The sequence below is a fragment of the Colius striatus genome, chromosome 10 (assembly GCF_028858725.1).
Source record: "Colius striatus isolate bColStr4 chromosome 10, bColStr4.1.hap1, whole genome shotgun sequence".
NCBI lineage: Eukaryota > Metazoa > Chordata > Aves > Coliiformes > Coliidae > Colius > Colius striatus.
In genome coordinates, this window is record NC_084768.1 from 9,319,358 (window position 1) to 9,341,625 (window position 22,268).

General features: G+C 53.8%; 1 protein-coding gene across 2 annotated transcripts in view; it reads left to right on the forward strand.

The window, feature by feature from the left end:
* The first annotated feature begins 9,143 nt into the window (after positions 1-9,143).
* Positions 9,144-22,268, forward strand: part of NOS1AP (nitric oxide synthase 1 adaptor protein) — a 37,328-nt gene continuing 24,203 nt past the window's right edge. For both annotated transcript variants that reach the window (XM_062003473.1, XM_062003474.1), the window contains exons 1-2: positions 9,144-9,322; positions 19,206-19,277. In XM_062003473.1, the coding sequence (XP_061859457.1) occupies positions 9,218-9,322; positions 19,206-19,277 (177 nt within the window). In that variant the 5' untranslated portion in view covers positions 9,144-9,217. The remainder of the gene's footprint in view (positions 9,323-19,205; positions 19,278-22,268) is intronic.

Consider the following 22,268-nt stretch of genomic DNA (forward strand, 5'->3'; position numbering starts at 1 on the left):
ACTTCATCCCCATCCTTCGGCTTTTCCAGGCTTGACTCTGAGCTCATCAGATAATTCTGATGTTGCTCTTTGATGAGATTTTGACTCTGGCTGGTAAAGGTAACGGCAGAGACGTGAGGTGCTTGGGCTCTGCTGGCATTTGAGACCAGCCAGCGTGACAGTCTGATTTTAAAAGTTATCAGGAAAAGACACATTAGGTGAATTAAGATTTGGCTGACAAGCTCATGCCCCCAGCCAGTGGGCATCACCAGGGTCAGGCTAGGGGCAGGGTTTGGCATTTCTGCCAGTAGCATCGCTGCCAGCAGCATTTGCCACTCAGCCAATGGAGAACACAGGGCAAAGCTTTGCAGCCTGTGCTGAATGGGGAGCACGGGGACAGAGGCTTTTTGGATGGCTCCTCTTCCCTGTGCTGAGCCAACATATCTCTCGGCTTCTCCTCATCCAGGCTCATGGGACTCGCTCTGGGATGTCACTGCCGTGGTACCGGGGAGCCCACACCAGCCCCAGCTCCGCAGCTGCTAACAGGCACATTTTCCCCCTCCCTCCCCCCTCTCAAAACTGGAGTGATGCTATTTTAAAAGCATAAACACGTCTGTGTGTGCTTTTCTTACAGACAGCAGTTTCAGCATCTCTTTGGGCTGCTGAAGCACCTTGTAGCACTGGGATCGTGTGCTCCAGTGTTTGTTAGAGGACGGGATTATTTCCCATTGATTTCAGGCTAATCACACAAAGAAAAGCAACATCTGCTGAGTGAATGGGCTCCCAAGGAGAATTAACCACCCCCACATGGAAGAGAATGGGAAAGAGTTGAACCAGCAAGATTCTCTTTAGGAAGAAGAACATTTATTTTTAGCCTCTTGTGTGGCCCCCTCCCTCTCTCCCTCTTTTCTGTGGACGCCTCTTGGAGGCAAATACCATCGGCATTGGCTTTTCTCCTTCTTCCTCATCACCCTGAACCCTCTCACTGACTGACCCACTCAGAGAAAAAAAATCCCCTTAGTGGTGTGTCACCCATCTGTGATGCACAGGGACTGATTTGCCAGTGAAATGAGTGCAACAGAGATGATTTGAACTCATGGCAAGGTTGCCCATCAAACAGGAGCCGGCTGCACAAAGGTGGAGTGAGGAGCCCCAGCAATGAGATGGAAGCAATATAGGAAACTATCCTAACAAGAGTGTGGTAATTAGAATTGGGTTGTTTGTTTCCTCATGAAGAGGTAAGCCATAAATCAGGAAGGCATCTGCCGTGCAGGATCCAAGGGCTCTCAGAGCAGTGGGAAGAAGCCATCCATCACTGCAAGCAGGAGGAGGATTTGGGTTTCAATTGCAGATTCTCAAACTATGCATTTGCAATATTGTTTGGAAACAAAGTCCTCCTCAATTTCTCCCTTAGGCTGGGAGGAGGCTGAGCTGGCTGCAGCAGGGTTCAGGTGATGCTCCATCAGGCCCCAAAAGGAGCAGAAAGGGAAAATTGAGGGGGGGACCCACGGCCTCCAAATGCAGAGCTGCTGCTGTCCTGCTGAGCAGCTGCACCCTCTTACCCATCTTTTCTTTGGGGGAGGTTTTCCCACTTTCAGCATTTTTCCAAAATAACCTGGGCCTTTTATCAGAGATAAGGCAAGAGTGTGACAATCTCAAGAGCTTTCTTCCTGCTGAGCACTCTTGCTGGGATGTTGCCTTTCCTACTGACCTCTCTGTTCCCACCAGCACAGAAGCCTCCTGTAGGGATGCAGCTCCCAGGTGCCATGGGGATGCAGGATTGCTTGTGGAGACAGCAGCTTTGCACACCCTCTAACAGACTCGTTAGTTTGTCTTTTAGTATTTAACTTTGATTTTTCAACGCCCTGCACCAGCACAGGCTGGGGATTGACCTGCTGGACAGCAGCTCTGTGAGGGGGACCTGGCAGTGCTGGTGGGCAGCAACTAATCATGAGCCAGCAACGTGCCCTCATGGGCAAAAAGGCCAATGGCATCCTGGAGGCATCAAGAAGAGTGTGGGCAGTGGGTCAATGGAGGTTCTCCTCCCCCTCTGTGCCCTTGTGAGGCCACAGCTGAAGTCCTATGTCCAGTTCTGGGCTCCCCAGTTCAAGAGGGACAGGGAACTGCTGGAGAGAGGCCAGTGCAGGGCCAACAAGATGATCAGGGGACTGGAGCATCTTCCCTATGAGGAAAGGCAGCAGGATCTGGGGCTGTTTAGCCTGGAGAAGTCTGAGGGGAAACCTTATCAATGCTTATAAATACCTAAAGGGTGGTTGTTGAGAGGATGGGGAGAGACTTTTCTGTTGTGCCCAATGACAGGACAAGGGGTTGTGGACACAAGCTGGAACAAGGGAGTTCCACTGGAACTGGAGGAGAAACTTTTGCTGTTCAAATGAGGGAGCCCTGGCACAGGCTGCCCAGGGAGGATGTGGAGGCTCCTTCTCAGGAGGTTTCCAAGCTCTCCTGGACACGTTCCTGTGCCCCCTGATTGAGAGGAACCTGCTTTAGCAGGAGGTTGGGCTGGATGATCTTGAGAAGTCCCTTCCAACCCCTGCCATTCTGTGATTCTGTCTCCCGTGGGTCCCTCTGTGCAGGTGCCAGTTCAGGACACCAGCTCATTCACGGTGACCTGTCATCTCCCTCCAGTGGCACCAGCAATGCCAAGGACCAGCCAGCAGACAGTGTGTGGGGGAAGGGGGCTTTGAGCATTGCCCACCCCTCTCCCCAGCATTCCACTGGCCAGGATGGAGCTTAGGGCATGCTGGTCCCCTTACCTCCTGCCATCCATCTGTTCCTCCAGACAGCAGCAAGTAGCTGAGCACCCAAGCACTCACCTGAGCTGCTCATCCCTCCTTCCACCAGTGTTCATTGTGTAAAACCTGTAATACTGGCAGGTAGGGTGATGAACTGTGCTCCTTTAATTCTCCCCTGGCATTTGCAGTCACTGGGATTTGAGGGCTCATATATATCCTTTTTTTTTTTTTCAAGTGAATACATCTCCAAGCAAGAAAGTTGAGCAGCAAGCACAGAAATGTTCATTGCCTGGATATGAGAGGTCCCTTAGGAGAATATATCAGAGTTATGGCATTAGCGTGTGAAATATGTGTGAGTGAGAGTGAAATATTGCCCTCGCAGGCCATCAGCTACCAACAGGCTATGGGAAGGTGGCTGTGGGAGATGGGTAGAGCTGGGGGAGGTTTTCTAGGCCAGGGTAGGGTGTACATGAGTGCTGAGGGAGGAGTTTGCTGTGAACTTTGCACTGGTGGGGCTGAGCACAAAGAATGTTTCTGTAGCCATTGCAGGCAGCAGCTCATGGGCACAGCTTCTGTGTGGACACGGCTGTGGTTTGGGCATCCATGGGGTTTTCATGTCCCTTTGCACAAGGAAAGTTGTGCACATTCATGTTTATTGAGAGTGAGGACCAAGCTCTTGCACCTAGCAGCAGAGATGCTTCCCCAACCCTCTCTTCACCACCTTTATAAGCTCCCCCATGACAATCCCCAAACAGGCTTGTGTTAGAATTAATCACTCTGGCACTTTACAAGACAGTTCAAGGAAGGGGCTGTGTGCCTGATGATACAGCAAATAAGCTTTGGCAAACAACAAACATATCAAAGGGAGTTCCAATTAGCTGCAGTGAATCACAGGGGAGAGCACCCAGGATAAGGGCTGCTGCTCAGTTTGGTGTCTTGCCCTCAGGAATTGAGCAGTACCACGCAAATCTGAAGATCATAACCTGCATTCTCATGTGAAGAATACCAAGTATTCTATTTATTTATCAGCCACAAGTGAGGGATTGCTACAAGAAACTTGATAGCCAGACGTGGCCATTAACATATCATTTGAATATGGCTACTTGCTTGTCACACAAATGAAGAAGATGCTCTTCTCCCTCCTGCCTTGGTACACAAGCTGAGAAAAGCATCTGAGCATCTGCCCTCAGCAATTCCCATCTCCATTGCTGTGGGTAGCCCAAGCCCCATGTGGGCAGGGGAACCTCCCAACCATTCAGGATCAAGCCTATCTGTTGACTTCATTTGATTTGCATAATTCCCCCCCCCCATGGCCTGGCAGGCAGCGTGGGGCAGCTTGTTGCACTCAGTGGCAACACTTGGAGAAGTGGATTTAAGGGGATGTGGAGAGGGATGCAGCTCTTGGATGGGTAGCAGTGGTGAGGGTGGGAAGCTGTATGGTGTGTACAATCCTCAGCAGCTTGCTGCAGGTGTTTTCTAGCGTGCTTAGGTACAGTCTAAAAGTTCTGGGAGCTGGGGAAGGAGTTGAGCCCTGGGGCTGTATGCTCTGCTCTGCTTGCTGTAGGGATGGGAAGCACTGTACATTGGGAAGGTAAGTGCTGATTTTTATAATGAGAAGCTGTTAGTACACTTAGTGAGTTCAGTATTATGTGTGTGTTGCTTACAGTACCATTTAGGCATGTTTATCATTAGTGGGCCAGGGAGATTTGCACAAGATGAATGTTGTATGGAGTGGGGTGAGATGTTCACTGGATGTGGGCATTGCTTCAGCCTGCTGTGGGTAGGTCCCACTGCCACCATCTCCCTGCCGTGGCAATGGCACTCTGGGTGCCCCAGACCTTCCAGGCTCTCTTGGCTTACTTGCAGGCTGTGGTGAGGCTGGCAGGGAGGGATATTAATCTTAGCTCTCTCCTGCTCTGCTCCAGGGAGTGTATGTATTTCAGAGCCTCTGTGTGTTTGTCTTTCTGAAACAAAAATATTTCAGGACTTGGGGTTTGTGGGAAGCTTCCCAAAAACCTGGGATTGAAAGGGAATTGTGGAGCAAAAAAATGAGACGTCTAAGAGGATTAAATTGAGTTTTGAGGTGGTTCCATTGCCAGCTAGTTCCATTGCATAGCACCACAGTGGCTATCAGATGGGGCTATGACATGTGATTAACATAGTGGCTATCAATCAAAAGTGCCTGTAGTTTTAAAAACAGCTCTAAGATTATTTTAGAGGTGGCACCAGGAACAAATAAATGTATACATGAGTGCAGGCCTGATGAGAATGAGTTCTGCCAGCTCATCAGAATAAAATGTCAGCAAATGCCAGCAAGTTCCTAACCTTAATTCCAGCAGACTTGCCTTCCTCCCCCTCCTGAAGTTTTTTACTTCTTTCCCAGGCCTTGCTATTTAGATGTTAATCATCAGATTTTTGTTAGGCAGAAAGGACATCTGCTTCCTGTGCTGACCTGGAATGCTTTGCTTGGTGCTTTTCCCACCTGGGACTGTGTAGGTGACTGGAAGGACATGATGACTCCCTGCCCAAGCCCACCATGGGCTCACAGGTACTTTATACCTCAAACATTGTGCCAGCTTCGGGGTGCTCTGATAGAGTGTGCGTTCTAGTTGCACTCTTCAGCTGCAGGATGGTGGCTCTAAAAGAACTTGCTGCTACAGGATTTCATGGAGGGACATTAAAGCAACGTGGAGCACCCAGCTAGGTGCTGGATCCTACCTTTCCTATCTGAATACGTGCCTAAAGGGCCATTCTGCTTTACAATTTATTGCTTAGAGCTGCAAAATCTGCCATCTGCTCATTTCCTCTCACAGCCGCTCTTCCACGTTTCTCATTCCCACCCACATCCAGCACAACAACAAAAACTATTTGCATAGCTGGCTAAAAGCCCTTCCACTATAGCTCTCTGCAGGAGAGGCCTCCTGGGCAGCATATTTCCCCCAAACCACTGCGCTGTTGTGCTGGTGCTGTGGAAGCAGCACGTGCAGTGATGGCTGTGGAGTAATTGGCCAAGGGTACATTGAATCCCTTGCTTGGAGAGTACCAGCAGGATTAGGAGGGGGCTGCTGACCTGGGGGACTGTGGGGTGTGCTGCCCACTGCCCTGGCTGCAGATGATGCAATGGTGTGGCCCCAAAGTTGCTGGGGAAGCTGCAGCTTTGCCATGCTGGCACAAGCAGTGTGTGAGGCACAGAGTGCCCTGCAAACATCCCGTCTCCCTGTGTCTCCCGGGCTGGGTAAACAATTGCAGGTGGCTTCTGTTGTGGACTGCGGATGTTAAAGGAACATTTTCACAGTGGGGTTTTTTAAGGGTGAGACTAGACAACGTGTGCTGGCAGTTACACACCAGGCTGCTTTTATAAGACATTCACAGGGTACCAGCTCTTTTCCAGACCTAGACCCACGACCAAGTGTGCTGCCAGCTGGGCTGACCACCGGCTCTCTCCACAGCCGCTGCTGGGCCCCGAGGCTGGCCCCGGTCTCTGCACATGGTGAGGCGCTTTTTCATCTGGCATTGCAAGAACGTCTTCAGTGGGAAGTAAAAGGCGCCTGTGAATGGCGGGGGGAGCGGGAGGTCGATGTGCCGGCCGGCAGAAGCGCCGGGGAAGGGCCGGAGGAAGGGCTGATCCCGCCAGCTCGTCAGGGCCCGCCGCGCTGCATTTCCCGGCTTCGCCAGGAGATGGCAGGCCGGGCTAATAAATGCCCACCCGCGGCCGGCAGCCTGCCCAGCCGCTGCCCCCGGGGCCGCCCCGAGCCCCTGGCGGGTGCGCGGATGAGCCCTTGGGCTCCGGCGGCGCAGGCCACGTCCCGTCGCGGCTTGGCGAGGCCCCGCCCGCGCGGGTGGCACCGCGGGACCTTTGTCCCGGGCCGCTGTGCCGAGGCGGGAAAAGCCACCGCGTCCCGGACGGGGCCGCAAAAACAGGCAAACCGCTTACACAACCGCGGCAACTCACCCCGGCGCTTCGAAAGGGAAGAAACGGGTTTGGAGCTTCAGAACAAGCACGAGAGTTTCATCTCCCCCCTGTGCTTTGCGGCTCTCCTGTGCCTTGTGGCTGTGCTGGTGCTGGACGAGGCATCTAAAGCCTGGCACGGCTCTCGCAGGACGTGGTGGTGGTTTGGTAGGCATGGTGCGAGGGCAGGGACTGTTGATCCTTGTCTCTGTTTTCTTCTGTGATCACATTTGTGGCGTAAGAGGAAGGTGGAATTGTGTGAAATGCCACAGGTATCCTAAACTGCCTTCAGAACCTGAGTGATTTTTGTCTGGAGCATTGTGTGATGCAGCAAATACCACCTAAAGCACAGACTGGGACAGACTGGCTGCAGGAAGAGCTGCTGTTCCTGTGCTGCAGCAGTGCTGAGCTCCTGATGCACACAGGAGCCCCACAGGCTGAAAGTCCAGAAGCAACTGCAGCATGAGATTCATCCTTTGGCTCAACCCCAGTACGTGAAGAGGAGTTACTGAAACTGAGGCAGAGGCTAGAAGAGCAAGCAATGGGCTGCCCAGGGCATCCACCACCCACCAAGGTCTGTGAGCAGCCCAAGTGCTGCCAGGCAAACCCACTGAGACTGCCTGGGAGGAGCAGCTTTGCCAGGCTCTGAAGGCTTTCCATCAAACACCCATGTTTGTGCCTGGGGGAAAACCTCCCTGAAGGCACTAATCACTGAAGAGATGCTCACAAGCCCTCCCACACGGGAGTTCAGTTCCTCACTGAATCCATAGGGTTTTGTTAGCTGTGGAATGCCAGCAGTCGGCAACACTGTATGTCTTTTAATCAAACTAAGGACAGGAGCAGGGCTCCAGAGAAGCTATGCCATCTCTGTCCCTGGGGATACTTGCAGCTCGCCTAGACACAGCCCTGAGCTGCTGCTCCCATCTCAAAGCTTGTCCTATTTGGGGAGACATCTCCAGTGGCTGTATCAGTCTCAGCACCTGGGACCTCAGTGCTATTGGCTCAACTTTTGCTAGAGGTGAACAGAAATCCTCATCAAGAACTTGGAGCATCAAAGACCACGGAGCAGATCCAGGCTCAAGACTCTCCCACTACAGTCGTCTGTCTGTCTCAGACTTAAGTGAGCTCAAGTGCCTCATGGGTATCCAGTTCTCTGCACCCCTTTTGCACAGGGGTGCAAGTTCCCAAGTTGATGCAGTGCACAGCACTAATCCCTTTCCACCTTCCAAAACGAAGAGTAAAGACTTTCCAGAGCTTGCCGGCATAGTGGGAAACCATCCCTTGATTCACTTGTCCAAGTGCTGATAGCTCTGTATGATCCCACCCTGAGCTTGGCATGGGGAAGCTGGCAGCACAGCAGCCATTCCCATACCCCTCTTGTAGGCCTGACTGAGTATGGGGATGTCTCAGCTTATGACATGTCTGTGCCCAGCCTGAGCCTCTGGGCATGGTGGAAAACCCACTCCACTCAGAGGGGAAACAATCATTTCTCAGACATGGCTGAAACGCTGCGGCTGGCAGTGAACTATGTTATAAACTCAGAGGAAGTTTCACTGTATTGATTCAGTCTGAAGAATTGATGGCCCTGCATCTGTTATGTCCAGAGAAGGGTCACCTGCCAGCACTGCTGTTTGCATTGCAGCCAGTTAGAAACGTGAGGCCCAGGAGAGAAATGTGCTCTGCTGTGTAGGACCATGCAAGCAGAGCAATGCAAGAGCTTTGGGAATCGGGGGTCTGCTGTGGAGTCTGTTCTGGGAAAGGTTTGTCCCAGTTGGTGCCTCTGACCAGTGAGCTCATCAGCCATGCTTTGGAGAGCTGAGCATGGGGTGCTAGAACACAGAGGGATGGAGGCAGAGCTATGAGTGTGGAGGTGAGGGGTGAAACAGCCTGGATGTGCAGTCAGAGCTACCTGAGTGGGTCCCTGCATGTCTGCAAAGCCACTGTGAGGTGCTTTCAAGTGGGTGGGGAGCCCATTCATCGTTTGTATAAGGTAGGGCACGGGAGGGTCAGCTCTGGTCACAAGATGGTGATTTTTTTCCCACTTCTACCTCGCTCGACTTCCATCATGTCCTGTGTGGATGTAAAGATCTGGGTACAGCATCCATCGGCCTCCCACGGAGGAGGGATGCGTTTCTTGCCTCGCGGAGCTGGGACACACAAACACACACAAACACACACACATCACTCTCCACTTAGGAGGTTTTCCCATTTTCGCTTTTCTTTAAGCTTCAGCAGACCGGGTGCAGCCCCATTCTCCCCCCTTCCCCTTTTCCCCCTTCGGGAGCGCATTTCCCAACGCTTCCCGCCTCTCCCCGCTGGAAGGAGGAGGGGAGAAGGTGCAGACCCCCCGCTCGCAGCCCCCATCCCTTTCCTCGCGCGCCCCGTCCCTCCCCGGCGCTGCGCGGCGGCGCGTCCCCGCCCCGGGGCCGGCGGCGGGGCGGAGCGGAGCGGGGCGGGGGAGCGGCGGGGCCGTGCCGTGCCGGGCCGTGCCGTGCCGTGCCGGGCCGGGCGCTGCAGGGGCAGCCCGGCTGCCGCCATGCCCGCCAAGTCCAAGTACAACCTGGTAGATGACCGGCACGACCTCCGCATCCCCCTGCACAACGAGGACGCCTTCCAGCACGGCATCTGCTTCGAGGCCAAGGTGGGCAGCGGGCGCTGGAGGGGGTCGGGGAGGGGTGTTCCGCGGATGTCTCTTGAATCCCGACCCCCCGCGATTCCTTGTTTTCCAGCTGTTTTCCCATAGCCTTAGGTTTCCCCCGCTTTCCCTCCCCCCGAACCCTCCCCGTTGCCAGATCTCCCCTAAACTCAGCTGCAAAGAGTTGGGTGAGGTTTCCCACCCATCCCATCCCATAAGGATGTGGAAGCTGGTCGGATGGGTCGGGCTGGAGCGGGGTTACGTTGCCGCTTCACCCGAGCATCCCTTCTCGGCCATGCATCCTTCCACGGCTCTCTGCCTGGCGTTGCCTGGGGACGTGAGCCCCAGAGAGCCGGGATCTGTGTGCATCCTCCTGGCAGGGAGCAGAGGGCTGGAGCTTTGCTCCGCGTTCCCAGCGCGGGGAGTAGCGCGGGAGCGCCGGCGTGACGGGGGAGCGGTTGGTGTCTGCAGGGTCCTTTCACCCCGCTGCTCCTGTAACGGCATAAACTCATCGTGTGAGCAGAGGGAGGGACTGTGTGCCATTTGCCGTGTAGTGCAAGAGGTCAGGGCCGCTCTCTCGAAACAAAAGCTTGCTATTTCTTCTTACATATATAAACCGTTCTTGCTAGTGGATTTGCCAGGAAGCACTCCGGGGTGGGTTTTTGTTTCTTCTTTTTTTTCCTGCTGGGACCTCTCAGTGTCTTACCCCACTTGGGCTGTGGCTTCCCCCAGGCTGAGTGCTGGCCATCTCACAGCAGGCTGGGCAAAAGCCAAGCTCTTGATCTGCCTTACCCAACCCGGAGCAGGTAGCACTGGCCCTCAGTACACCAGGAAATAGCTGGACTTGAAATCTGAAAAGGGAAAACATAAAATCCTGCCTCCTTTGCTGTTCCTAAGGGGATACAGTTGTCACACTGATGAGGTACTCAAGCGAGGATGACTGGGAAAACAAATGTGGTGTAGAGCAGTTGAGCGGCGTGGAGACGAACATGTCACACACCGATGTCCTTGGAGCACGTGTGCTCAGCGGGGGAAAAATCCCACAGATCTGCCATCAAACTGTGTGCAGTGGCCTGGGAGTGAGGCTGTGGCATTGGAGGGTGTTATTTTCCCCCTTTTCTCAGGGCTGGGAGGGTTCCTGTGCAGAGGCAGGCAGTGTGCTGCAGAGAGCAAAACAGCAGAGGAGTTGTTTATGGAGCAAACTTAAACCTGCTTTACAACTGTGTCCTGGGAAAGGCAGTTTAGATTTGGCTTTGCAGCCTTTTGCTCCTGGATTACTGGAGCTGAGTGCTATTTTACTGCCAGCACCTGCTCACCCCTCACCTGTGGGGAGGCAGCCAAGTGTCTGCCCTTCTAAACCCCGCGTGCCTCTTCTGTGCCAGGTTGGGGTGGCCCGGCTTGGGGAGTGAGGAGAGGGATAGGGCTTCGGTCATCCCTCAGTTTGCTTGTGGCTCATCTCTTTCCCGTGCTGCTGGTCTGGCTGTGTTAAGGGGGTGGTGCACATTAGTCTTTGTTAGCTCCTCTTTCTCTATTTTGGTGTCCCGTGGCAGGCGTGAACACCAAGCACAGTCTGTACAAAACCCAGCTTCCGAATTCATGGGCTTCTCCAGATGCCCCCGATGCCAGATGCAGAATGCAGATGGCTTAGGCAATTACTCCATCCTTTTATTAGATTGCTGGAGATTAATTAAATGCTTACACGCCTTTAGTTCCTTTTATCCCCAAGAATCCCAAGTGCTTAAACCCGCGCAGCTCTTGTTTCGGCCAGTCACAAAAATGAGGAACTCTGCTTTAGAGCAGAACTTTGGGGGAGGATTAAAGAAGAAAAAACACTTGTCTGGGGTGCTGGGACTTGTATGCCAGTCTCCTAAAAGCCTCGTGGGATTGCTGATAGCAGGGGCAGCAGGGATGTTGGCGTTCCAGCCTCCAGCAGCTGGATCTGTGCTCTGGCAGCCTGGGATTCCTGACGAGCTTGCTTGGGGCTCACCGCAGGGGACTCGTGCAGGCCCCACTCGGTATGTGCTGGTTTATTAATCCTTGTGCTGATTTATTAATCTTTAATTTGGTTTTTACACTCAGACCCCACGCTGCCTGCAGCTGCCTTTAAATGGCTCATGTAGGGGAGATGTGGCGTGTGTTTTGGTTCATCAATAGCTGCTGGCACCCGTGCTGATATTCCCCTCGTTGCTCTCCCCAGGGAATCCCAGTGTCTCAGGGGGGGAGGCTGGGGGCAGTCGGGGTTTGGGCCCTTTTCAGGCACTGGGCTTGACTCTGAAGCTGGTGTGTGGACTCCGAAGGGAGCAGTGCCATCAGCAGACTTGTGTTGCTTGTCCCCACGGAAGCTACTTGCAGCCATCTGTTCTGGCATGGGGACACAGAGTCTGAGCAAAGTGTCCTCCAAGGATTAGGTTTATCCATTTTCTGGAGATAAATCCAATAGCTGGAAAATCTTCCTCTATCTTCTTAGGAATAGTAATACATTTCACACTTCTGGATCTGTTTTCATTGGCCATCCCTCTTGACACCAAACCCCTCTGCGTCCCAGGAAATGGGGAGCTGACTCCCAGAGGAGGCAGGAGCCTTTGCTTTCTTCTGCATCTTGTGGTCTGAGTTGTTGCATAAAACCAAAAGCCTGGCCTCTAGGGTGAGCTGAGGCATTCAGATGAAAGAGCTGGGAGCTGCAAGCGTGGCGCGGGGGAGAAGGCGTAAATTTCCACTTGTGCAATGGTTTCCTGGTTAAATAAATTGGTATGTAGGGAGTCAGGACTCCTCCTGTCCTCCTCCGCTTCTCTGTCCAGCACCTCTCCTCTGGTCAGGGTGAGGAGGAGGAGGGATGTGAGCTTACTCCTTATCTTCCCAAAGCCTTGGTGCTGCGGGACAAAACCCAAGGGCCAGCTTGTGCAACACCAGCAGTTCTGTGCATTCAGAAATCATGACTCAGGCTACTCCAATGCCTCCAGTGAGATCAACACGTAGAGAGGGAGTGAAATGAGGTAGTGGAGCCTGTCATTGAGCTGCCAGACACCCCATTTGAGTGCAGGGATGCTGGGTGCTGCTGGGTTTGCACAGGGAAGCTGTTACTGACCTCTGTCTTGTGGTCCAGAGCAAAGTCCTATCTACCCATTATTTGGAACAATATAATACAACATAATACCCATTATTTGGAAACAAGCTGTTAATCCTTCACTCTTGAGGCACCTTAATCCATCTGCAACGCCCTAATGTACGTGGTTCCCAATGAAGGGGCAGATGGGTACAAGGACCTGCTCTGCTGCTCCCCCATCTGCAGGTGTGCAGAGGGGAGAGGGGACTGTCAAAGCAAAGCCTGCTCCTTGGGCAGAGCTGCTGCCTCTGGCCAGGACTGCATGGGCTGGGACAAGAGACGTGCTGAAACCTTTTAGTGTAATGCCAGACCTGTTTGCAAGTAAATTCAGGCCTGGAGTCTTGGGAGGATTGCTGTTCTTCTGGGCAGCAGGTGGGTTGTTAGGGTTTGGGTGGTGGGGTTTTTCTCCCCCCTCCTTAAGGAATCTTGGTAACCAGGCATTTTCTGACATGTTTGTCAGTACTTTTCTCCACTTTTGTGCATGGGAAAATGGAGTTGAAACGAGCATCTGCTGCTGTCTGTGTTTTGAGAGAGGACACGAAGGAGACTTTAGTCTGATCCAGTATGTCCCTTCCTATGAACCCCTCCAGCTGATCTGCCTGCCACCCACCTGAGCATCTGACACTGGCAGTGCCTGGCAGTTCCTGCAGAGATAAATGCTTTATCAGGGAAAGGATTATAGCCATCAGATGAACACTAAGCAGCGAAGGCATACGTGCTTCCACTCCTGGGTTTGTCTTTATGCATGTAAGGGCCATACCTAAAAGTATTTGAAGTGAATTGAGTTGCAGGCATCAATCAGGGTCTTGAGCTCTCCTCTGCTTCAGGCTCCTTCCCAAATGAGGCTCCTATTCCTGGAGGGCTGCAAAGATGGAGCCAGGTTGTGTGAAGCTCTGCACCTCTTTAGCTGGCTGGGAGAGACTTGGCAGCTTTATTTGGGGGCTGTTTGTACTGGCAGCTCTGGAGCCTGGTGTGTTCTGTCAAGGCTGCTCAGCCTGGAGCAAAGCTGCAGTGTGTGATTGAGCCCAGGATTGCTTGCTCAAGGCTATAAATAACCTTCCCAGTGCCACAAAAGTTCTCGTCTGAAACAGTGACATATTTCTGACACACTTGTTAAGTCAGTTCACAGGCTGCTTAGTGAAGCTCTTAGCAAAAAAAAACCCAAACCAACCCCAACCAACAAAACCCAACCAAAAACTCTGCAGGGATTTGGCAAAGCTGTGTGTGCTCAGGCTGTGGGTCCCAGACGGGCAGTGCCTGGGCTCAGCAGATGCCAGAAGATCCCGAGGAAGAAGTGACAAGAGTGGGATGCTTCTGCCAGCCTGCTCCCTGCCTGCCCCAGTGCTTGTGCACACTGTGCAGGAATGCCTGTGAAGGCTGTGGCTGGGGGTGAGTGCAGGGAGCTCAGCCCCTGCTGAGATTGAGGGGCAGCTGTGGGCAGCGTGCCAGCGTGGGATATGGAATGAGGGGAACAGGGGCCGAGGGGACAGCCCTGCTTCATTGGCCTGGAAAGATTTAATCTCTCCTCCTGCATCTGCTCGCTCTGTTTGCTCCTGTCCCTGTTGCAGGGCTCCATCCTCCTGCAAAGGTGCCTCCCCTTACCACACAAGCCCTATTTTGGGGGGGTGTGTGTGTGTGGTGTGTGGCTCTGTTAGGTGCTGGGGTCTTGTCTTGGGACCTTCAGTACTCTGTGCTGCTGACACTCAGCCCCTGCACAGCTCATGGGCAGTGCAGGCACTTTTGGGCTCAGCAGGCAGGTACACACCAATGTCCTTAAGATATCAGCTTGGCCAGTGCTGCCTGCCATGAGGTGTCCCTGTGTTAATGCCCAGCTCTGGATGGGTCTGATGTGCTGTGATAAGCTGCCTGCCTCCCCAGACTGGGTGCACGCCGGTGTCCTCAGTGTGCAGAGCCCAGTTAAGGGAGGACAGGGCAGGGCTGGAGCCTTCCCGCTCAGCAGAGAGCCCGCTGCACCCGCCGGCCAGGCTCAGGCTGGAAAGATAGGGCTTTTTTCCATCGAGGTCAGCTGGCATCCCAACTTTTCCATCGCTTTTGGCCTCTGAGTCTGCACCACCACAGGCTGAGTAAACTTCCCCCCTTTCCTTCCTGAGGTGCAGAGTAGAGCCATGGCCATGCCAGCCCAGCCCTGAGAGGCACATGTGTGGGCAGCTGCAAAGAAGGAACACTGGCAATGGCAAAAGTGCTGGGAACTGGATTTCTCTTTGCTTCCCCTGACAGTGGCAGCCCGGGATGAAGCCCTTATCAGCCAGGCTGCAGACAGGCGGGGCGTTTCCCTGAGCCCTGGGGAAAGAAAGAGGTTTCAGATCTTAGGTTGCCTGTCTGGGGACTGGTGCCTGAGTACTTTGTCCCTCTCTTCATGGCACAGCTGTGTGTCACAGGGCCAATGTCCCAGTACCTGGTGCAGCCTTGCACCACCCTGGACTCCTTAGAAGCCCTGGGACCACGGCAGCCCATATCTGATGCCTCCCTCCCAGCTGCTGGTACCTCCAGGAGCTCTTCCCCAGTTGAGGTGCAGGATGAGGCCATCTTGGCCCTTAGGATGGCTATGTAGTCCTTGGTGTGATGGCCCAGACTGAGGCTGGTACCAGCACATGCCTCGCTTGCCTGCAGCTCTGTATTCTGCAGGAGCAGTGTCTCCTCTGACTCGGGGTTGCTTTGGAAGCTGGAAAGCCGGCAGCCAGCCAAGCTGGGCTCCCCTGCAAGCTGGGTATGATTCAGCCCTGACCTTTGGCCGTGGTGCCGGGCTGGCAGAGAGGCAGCGTGCCTCCCTTGGAAAGGCAGCAGCTCCTTGCTGGGATGGCTTTCACTGCCCACCACCCCCAAGGGATCTCATCAACACCCCTTGGGAGGTGTCTCCTGTCAGGGGAACGATCAGCCTTCGGTTTGCTGAAAATATCTGCCACCTGCTGTCACAGCAAAAGCACCTTCTCCAGCAAACTCCTTCCTGACAGAGCAGAAAACAAACGACGTTAAACAACCTCAAGGAAAAATGAGAAACTAAGTGGCTTGTGCAAACATTGCTTTGGCAAAACTCTCTCCTTTGTTTTCTTGGGTTTTTCTTTTTTCCCTCTGGTCTGGGAAGGATTGGTATTTCCCTGAACTGGACAGGTCTTTCATAAGCCGTGTGTGGAGGCTGCGTGGTGTGGGCTGTGTCTGGAGGCCCCTTCCCGCCGTGCCTGAGACACACAGGGGAGTGGGACAGCGAGCAAAGCTCCCTCTGGGTGCTGAGAAGCCTGAGGGGTGATGGCCACCAAGCCTGAGGCACAGGGGCTGGCAGGGATCGCTGGCATCTGGGATCCCACACAAGGGGGTGAGGAGCAGTGGTGCACACCCGGCCCAGCAGCACCCTGCAGAATAGGTGCTTTGTGCCTGCCCGCCTGGGTGACACAGCCCTGAGCGCTGCTGGCCCTTGGCAATGAGAGGGCTGCCTTTGTGGGGCTGCCAGAGCCCCTCGTTACAGGAGGGACCCCCTCGGCTGCCCATTCAGCGGGGCTCTGAGGCATTCAGCTCCTAATTGGGCTGGGGAGGAGGGAGCTGCCCAGGGCTGCCAGAGCATGGGGATGAGTCAGCTCCTGATCTTGCCTGGCTCTTAGCTGCAGGTGGGGGGGCTCCACCTGTGCCCCCCACCCACTGCCAGGGTTATTTGGGGCAGTTATTTGGGAAGGCTGCATCCCACAGATGTGCACATGGTTTCCTCTGCCGCCTCCTCCGTTCCCGGGGGCTTGGGGAGGGTGGGTTCTTTCATGGGTTTGTTTTCTTTGTCAGCTCTCTTTCACACAGCTTTATTTTCCTTCTTTTTGTCTCAGGCGCTTTCCTTTCTCCTCCCAGGGCTCAGCACCGGCCCTGCTGCCTCCTTTCCCTGCAGCGTTGACCTGCTGCTGGCACGGATGCTGGCCTGAGCCCTGGGAGCCATGGCATCAGCTCCTCGGGGGACCAGGGCCACCCCCATGCCTGGCACACAGATTCGAAAGGAAAGCAAAAGCCCATGCTCAGGTGTCCCTCTGGCTCCTGCTTTGGCAAGAGGGAGCTGGGTCTCAGTGTTGGCGTGGGATGAGAGGGAATCTTGCATCCCAGAGGCTCCAACTGTTTTGCTGATCCTGGCCTCTGCCTTCCCTGCTTTTCCCCTCACCACTGAAATGAAACCAATTCTCTGAGTAGGAAGGCTGGAGAAGAGAAGAGCAGAGCAGAAAGGCTTATTGCCTGCAAGGACAAGTAAATACAGGTGGTGTCTTGAGCCATCCCCACTCCTTACCTGAGAAACAGTAGTTTAGCTGAAAAGCTGACCTCCAAGTCCATGTTTCTGGGGGGATACTCACCACACTGTGAAGGGTTACTCCTCTGCAGTGCAGTTCCCATGTGTGATTTCTGCCTTGAAGGCAAAAATAGTCTGGAGAGACTTGGTCCATCTGTTGCATATTGCAGAACGTGTAAAAAATACCTGCCTGTGGAGAGGAGGGGAAGGTGGGTGTGCTGGGAGCTGCCAGCACAGGAACTGTGTGAGCTGAGCCCACACTGGGGCTGGAGGTGCCATGGGCTCCCACGGGATGCAGCAGGATGCCCTGGAGCCCAGGGTTGAGAGCAAAAGCAGATCCTGCTTTGGTTTGTGACCAGAGCCCCATGGATTGGGTACGTGTGAGGATAGGCTGGAGGGGAATAGCTGAGTAAAGGGGAGTAGGCAGGACAGCATCAAGACATTCCACCTGCCAGGGCTGTTTCCCAGGAGGGCTGTCTGAGGAGGTGCTGCTCAGTCCAAGGTGGTGTGTAGTATCTGCTCCATCACTTGCTCATGGGGCATCCCAGCTCTGCTGGGCTCGCACGTGCAGTTACAGGCATGAGTGTGCGCTGCTGCTGGCCAAGGCTGTGGTCCTCAGCCGGGAGGTTGGCATTGCTTGGATTCATGGGGCCGTGGGAGTCAGCAGTGGATGGGGTAGTCTCCTGGCCAGCTGATAGCTGCCACTGCTCACCCTGTCCTGCCACGTGGCTGTATTCTGGGCTTGTCTGGGGAAGGAAAGCCATTATCCCTCGAGCAGCCATGACTTTGTGCTGTTGGGAATAGCTGGAAGAAGACAGGCATCCTCTAGCTGCAAAAGGCTGTCCTCATGTGAGCAAAGAAGTCTCCTTTGCAGGTGAGCAGGAAGCAGGGCCAGGTGGTCCCTGGCAGAAGAGTGGGGAGGCTTGGTGGGAGAGATGCTGTGCAGCCAAGACATTTGCCTCGCAGGGAGGATGGGGAAAGGTGTCTTCCTCACGTGCTGCTCAGTGACTGTGTGTCTGGGGCTCTGGCTGCCTTAGCCCTCCTCCTTGTCTTCTACATTTTGTTGATGGTTTCCAGGCTTTATATAAGAAAAGGCAATTGATGGTTGTTAAAAATACCTCTCTTAATATGACCTGAATGTTTGAAGGGCTGGGAAGGCTCTGTTTAGGGCACATGACTGAAAACTTCCTCAGACCTGTACCTCAGGAGCCAGGTGTTGAGTGGCCAGCGTCTGGGCAGTGGATGCTGCCTTTGCTGGCACTGTGCATTGTGGGCTTTAATTCCCAGTTACATAAAGCTGCCCAGCACCGTGGCAGCCTGCTCAGCACATGATAAACACGCCAGCTGTTTGGTGTTTATTTTTATATGCTCTGTCTTTGCATCTCCTCTGAGCACTGCTGCCTGGTGCTGGACACTGGCCGCCTGCCTCTGTCTGCGCCCGGGCAGGAGCCACGCAGGTAGGGCTGAGCTGGCCGAGTTTATTGAGCTCAGGGTGTGGGCACAGAGTTGGGAAGGAGGGCTCTCTGGGACAGCACCCACACACAAAATCCAGGGGCAATCAGGCAGCCCCCATGCTGTGCCCTCAGCAGAGGTGGCAGCAGCGTTGCAGCAGAGAGGAGCTGGGTAAGAAATAACCCTCTCTGCAGGTGACTCCAGCACATGTCCAGGTGTTTAAGCACCTGTCTTAGGGCTGGTGCTTTGAAACTAGTGGCATGGCTTTTGCTGGTGTCCCTGAAGGTTCTGTCTGTATTCCCAGGAGCACGTAGCCCCAGTGGCCTCAGCGCCCACGTCGTGTTGCCCAGGGTTACGTCAGTGCTCGTGTCCAGATGAGGTGTGGGAGCACAGGGGGGTAGGCAATAGACTCAAACCACTTTTCTTTCAGCAACACGTTTTTAGAGCTCAGCATTGACTCTTCACCACGCGTCTGTTTTCTGAGCCTTCTGAATCTGCCCTCTTCCATTTCATTTTTAACAAGGTTTTTGTTGGGCATCTCTCCGTGCTGGGTCACAGTGGTGCTGCCTTTGGTCCCCTTTGAATAGCAAAGCGGCTCCTTTATTCTGGAGGCTTGGCCTGGAGGCTCAGCATCGCCTCAGAAACAGCCAAGGGTTTGACAGGGCTGTAATTAAATAGTGAAGGGCCTGTCACAGGACATGTTGCCCCAGCTATTTTAGGGATATTCCAATATCCAGGTCTATAATAGATGACTCAGTGCAGACAAGGGGATATTGGCTTATACCTACTTACTTTGATCATGGCATAGATGAATGAGGCCTGCTGGCCTGATTGCTAAAGTTATTTTCTTGTTAGAATAAGAGCTGCTGAATCCTTAAAGTGGTGGGGGAAGAGCTTTGTGATGGAAGGCATGGAGGCTTCCAGTGCTGCGCTCACGATGCCGCCTCTTGCCCAGAAGTGGCCCTGGCTTCCCTCCAGGAACGCCATCAAGGTCATGGTGGGACTGTGAGGTTTCCAGTGCTGTGGGAACTTGACTAATGTACCTCTTTCTTTTCCCCCAGTACATAGGGAGCCTGGATGTGCCACGGCCAAACAGCCGGGTGGAGATTGTGACGGCCATGAGGCGGATCAGGGTGAGTGTGACGAGGATGCTCCTTCTGTGTCAGGAGCTCCACTTCTCTGTCTCTTCTCACAGTCTTCTCTCGTACAACTCTTGTCCTCCAGGTTATTTCTAACTCTGCATTTTTCACTGGTCCTCTGTCCATTGGTCCTCTGTGCCTAACCCAGGTGTGATGCCTGCAAGCTTTTAGTGCCATAGGAGCACCCCTAGCACTGGCTGCGCCCCGTGGTACCTGGGCATCCCGTGTGCCACGGCTGGGATTAGCTGCAGATGGCATTAGTGCCAGCTCTGTGCTTGTGGTGCCATGTCCTGTGCAGGAGCATGTGCTGTGGAGGCAGGGTTGTCAGCACCAGAGGGAAACTAGCATGTCCCAGGTCAAAAGGAACAGGAAACTCCTGGTGGCAGAGGTGTGTTTGTGTTTTACTGTTTGTGTAAGCACTTGAGCTGCGTGAAAGTGAGGGTGCTTCCAGGATATGCCAGCAGGTGAGCACCTGGTAAATGGCAATGTGCAAATTAAAGTGCTGAGTAACGAGCTCCAAGGCCCACTGGCAGACAGAAGGCTTCACAGCGAGTAGGTCAGGGGATGTCAGCTGCTGGTGAAGTCATCTGGCTTCCCAAAATACCCCTAGTCAGGATACAAGACACTCTCACCATAGAATGCCTGGCTGATAGCCAGGAGAGGAGCTTTTCCTCTGCTCCCAGCCTCTCGCCTGCACAACTGGAAGGTGTTCAAGGACAGACTGGAAGGTGAGCAAACTGCACACCCTAAAACAGCTGGAGCCTGACTGCTCTTCCACACACCAGACAGCCCTTTGGGCTGTGGTTGGACCTTGGCCTGATGTATGTGGCAGTGTGGCCATGGGCAAAGGTAATTTGGTTTTCTCCATGGATCGCAGCAGGGGGTTTTCTCTGTCTTCCAGGGATGGCTCTTCCCTGGGAATAACACTTTTAGCTGGAAGGAGCTGAGGATGCTCACAGGGGTGTTGGGATCCTGTAAGCAGTGCTGATGTGGCTGAGCAGCCCTGGCAGGACTTGCTGTCACCCTGTTCCTCTCTCAGCCTCTCCTACAGACTCTGACTATAATCTTGTTTTCTCTTTTCTCATCACCAGAGGAGGAGGAGGAGTGTCATAGCCCAAGGACACAGATTGCAAGGCTCTTCTGTTTCAAACTTTCAAGGTGTAAACAGTTTGTGGGCTTTTCTCAACAGCTTTCTTACCCACTCTCAGTGGTGGTTAATGTGGCTGTAGGACAAGTTGAGAAGCCCTTTATGGCATTAGGTTTGCCCACCTTGGCTCCAAATGAGGTTTGGGACAGAATAACAGTTAGGCTGTCAAGAGCTTTTATAAACAGAGCTGTTTCCTCTGCTGCCTTTCAAGATAAGATGTTTGAAAGAATGCAGCTCTGGCCTCCAAATCACATAAGTCTGAGTCAGTATGGGAGGACTAGCACAATTCTGGGGGCTTAACCCCCAGGAAGGAAAAAAAACCCAACAAACACCAAAACATCCTTGTTGACCAATAGAAATCAACATGCATAGTCTAAAAAATTAGTAAGTAAAGCTCTTTATGTCAGGGAAAGGACAGAAATAAGGGTTAAGTAATGACTTGTCATGGTGGACGATGTGCTTGAAACGTGCTCAGGCTTCCTTGATCTAGCATAAGACAGGAGAGACACAGGTCACTGAAAGGCCATTATGTGGCAGATGAGATCTGCCAGCGAGGCTTTTAGCTGCTTGTTTATTTGCTTATTTGTGGCGGGGTGCTGTTTGTGAAGATGATGCCAGGATGGTTTGTTTGATGGGAGGTTCCATGTATAGCCCTTCCCTGGTTTCCTGTGGTTAGTGCTGGCTCTGCACCCAGCAGCAATCCTGTGGCATTGCAGAGGGCGTTTGCTGGGTGCTGCAGGCTGGATTCAGTTTGGCTGGAGGTCAAGGAATGTGTGTCCTTAAAGCAGAAGGGTAGCTGTAGTCTCTAAGGAGTAAAGTCATCCCAAAATATTAGCACTGGGGAAACCAAAGGAAGAAAACGCTTATTAAGGCAAGGAAGCAAGTGATGGGAGACGTTCAAGTGCAAGCTGCAGCAGTTTGGGGTGTGAGGCAGGTGCTGACCCTGAGATTTGTAAAGTTTTTTGATGCAGTCCCTGGTTTAGGGGGAAAGTGCTGTGTCCTGGTTTGTACTGAGTGAGTTGCTGCTGGTGAAGGAGAGGGACCCTCGCTGCCCCCCTGCCACTGCAACCTCCCTTTCACAGTGCTGCCTTTGCCCAAGCTCCTCACTGGGCTTTGTCTCTAGTTACTAAGTGATAAAAAACCATGATCCTGAAAAGCACCCTGCCTGACAGTGGGGGAGCTGTGAGGGGGAGGCACCCCAGAAGGCTGCTGTAACTGCCTGAGCTGGGCTGGGAGCAGGGAGGGATGGGGCCAGACACAGCAGCGGCTCCTGCAGCACTGCCTCCCCTCTCCTCCCAGCCATGGGGACTTGGAGGGCGAGTGCTGTGGGCTTGGTGAGCCCCAGCTTCCTGTTTAGATGGAGACCTGACCCTTTAGGGGCAAAGAGGAGGCCACAGCATAGCCGGCATTGCTGGGATTCCTGCTCTGGCTGGGCTCTGCCACGCCGGTGCTGCTCTCCTCCCTCTCTGGCCAGAACGGCTCCACCAGCACAAGATGGAGGTATTAAACACAAACCCGGGCCGTTTTGTGGGTCTGGGTTGTCAGGGGCTTTATCCAGGGAGTGGGTGTTGCAGGGCAGGGATGCCATCCCCTTCCTCCCTTCTGCTGAAGGGCTGTCAGTGCTGGCTGGAGGGAGGGTTTCTGGCCAGAGGCAGGAAGATGTAGAAGAATTCCTGGGTTTCTCACAGCCCAGGGGTGAGGAGGAGAAGGGAGGGGAGATGTGCAGCTGGCTGCCTCTGCCTTCCTGCTTTTCCTGCCTGCATCAGCTGGGCTTGCTGAGGACACAGCCTTGTGTCTTGATGCAAATCCCTGTCTCTGAAAGGGCTCGGTGGAACAGC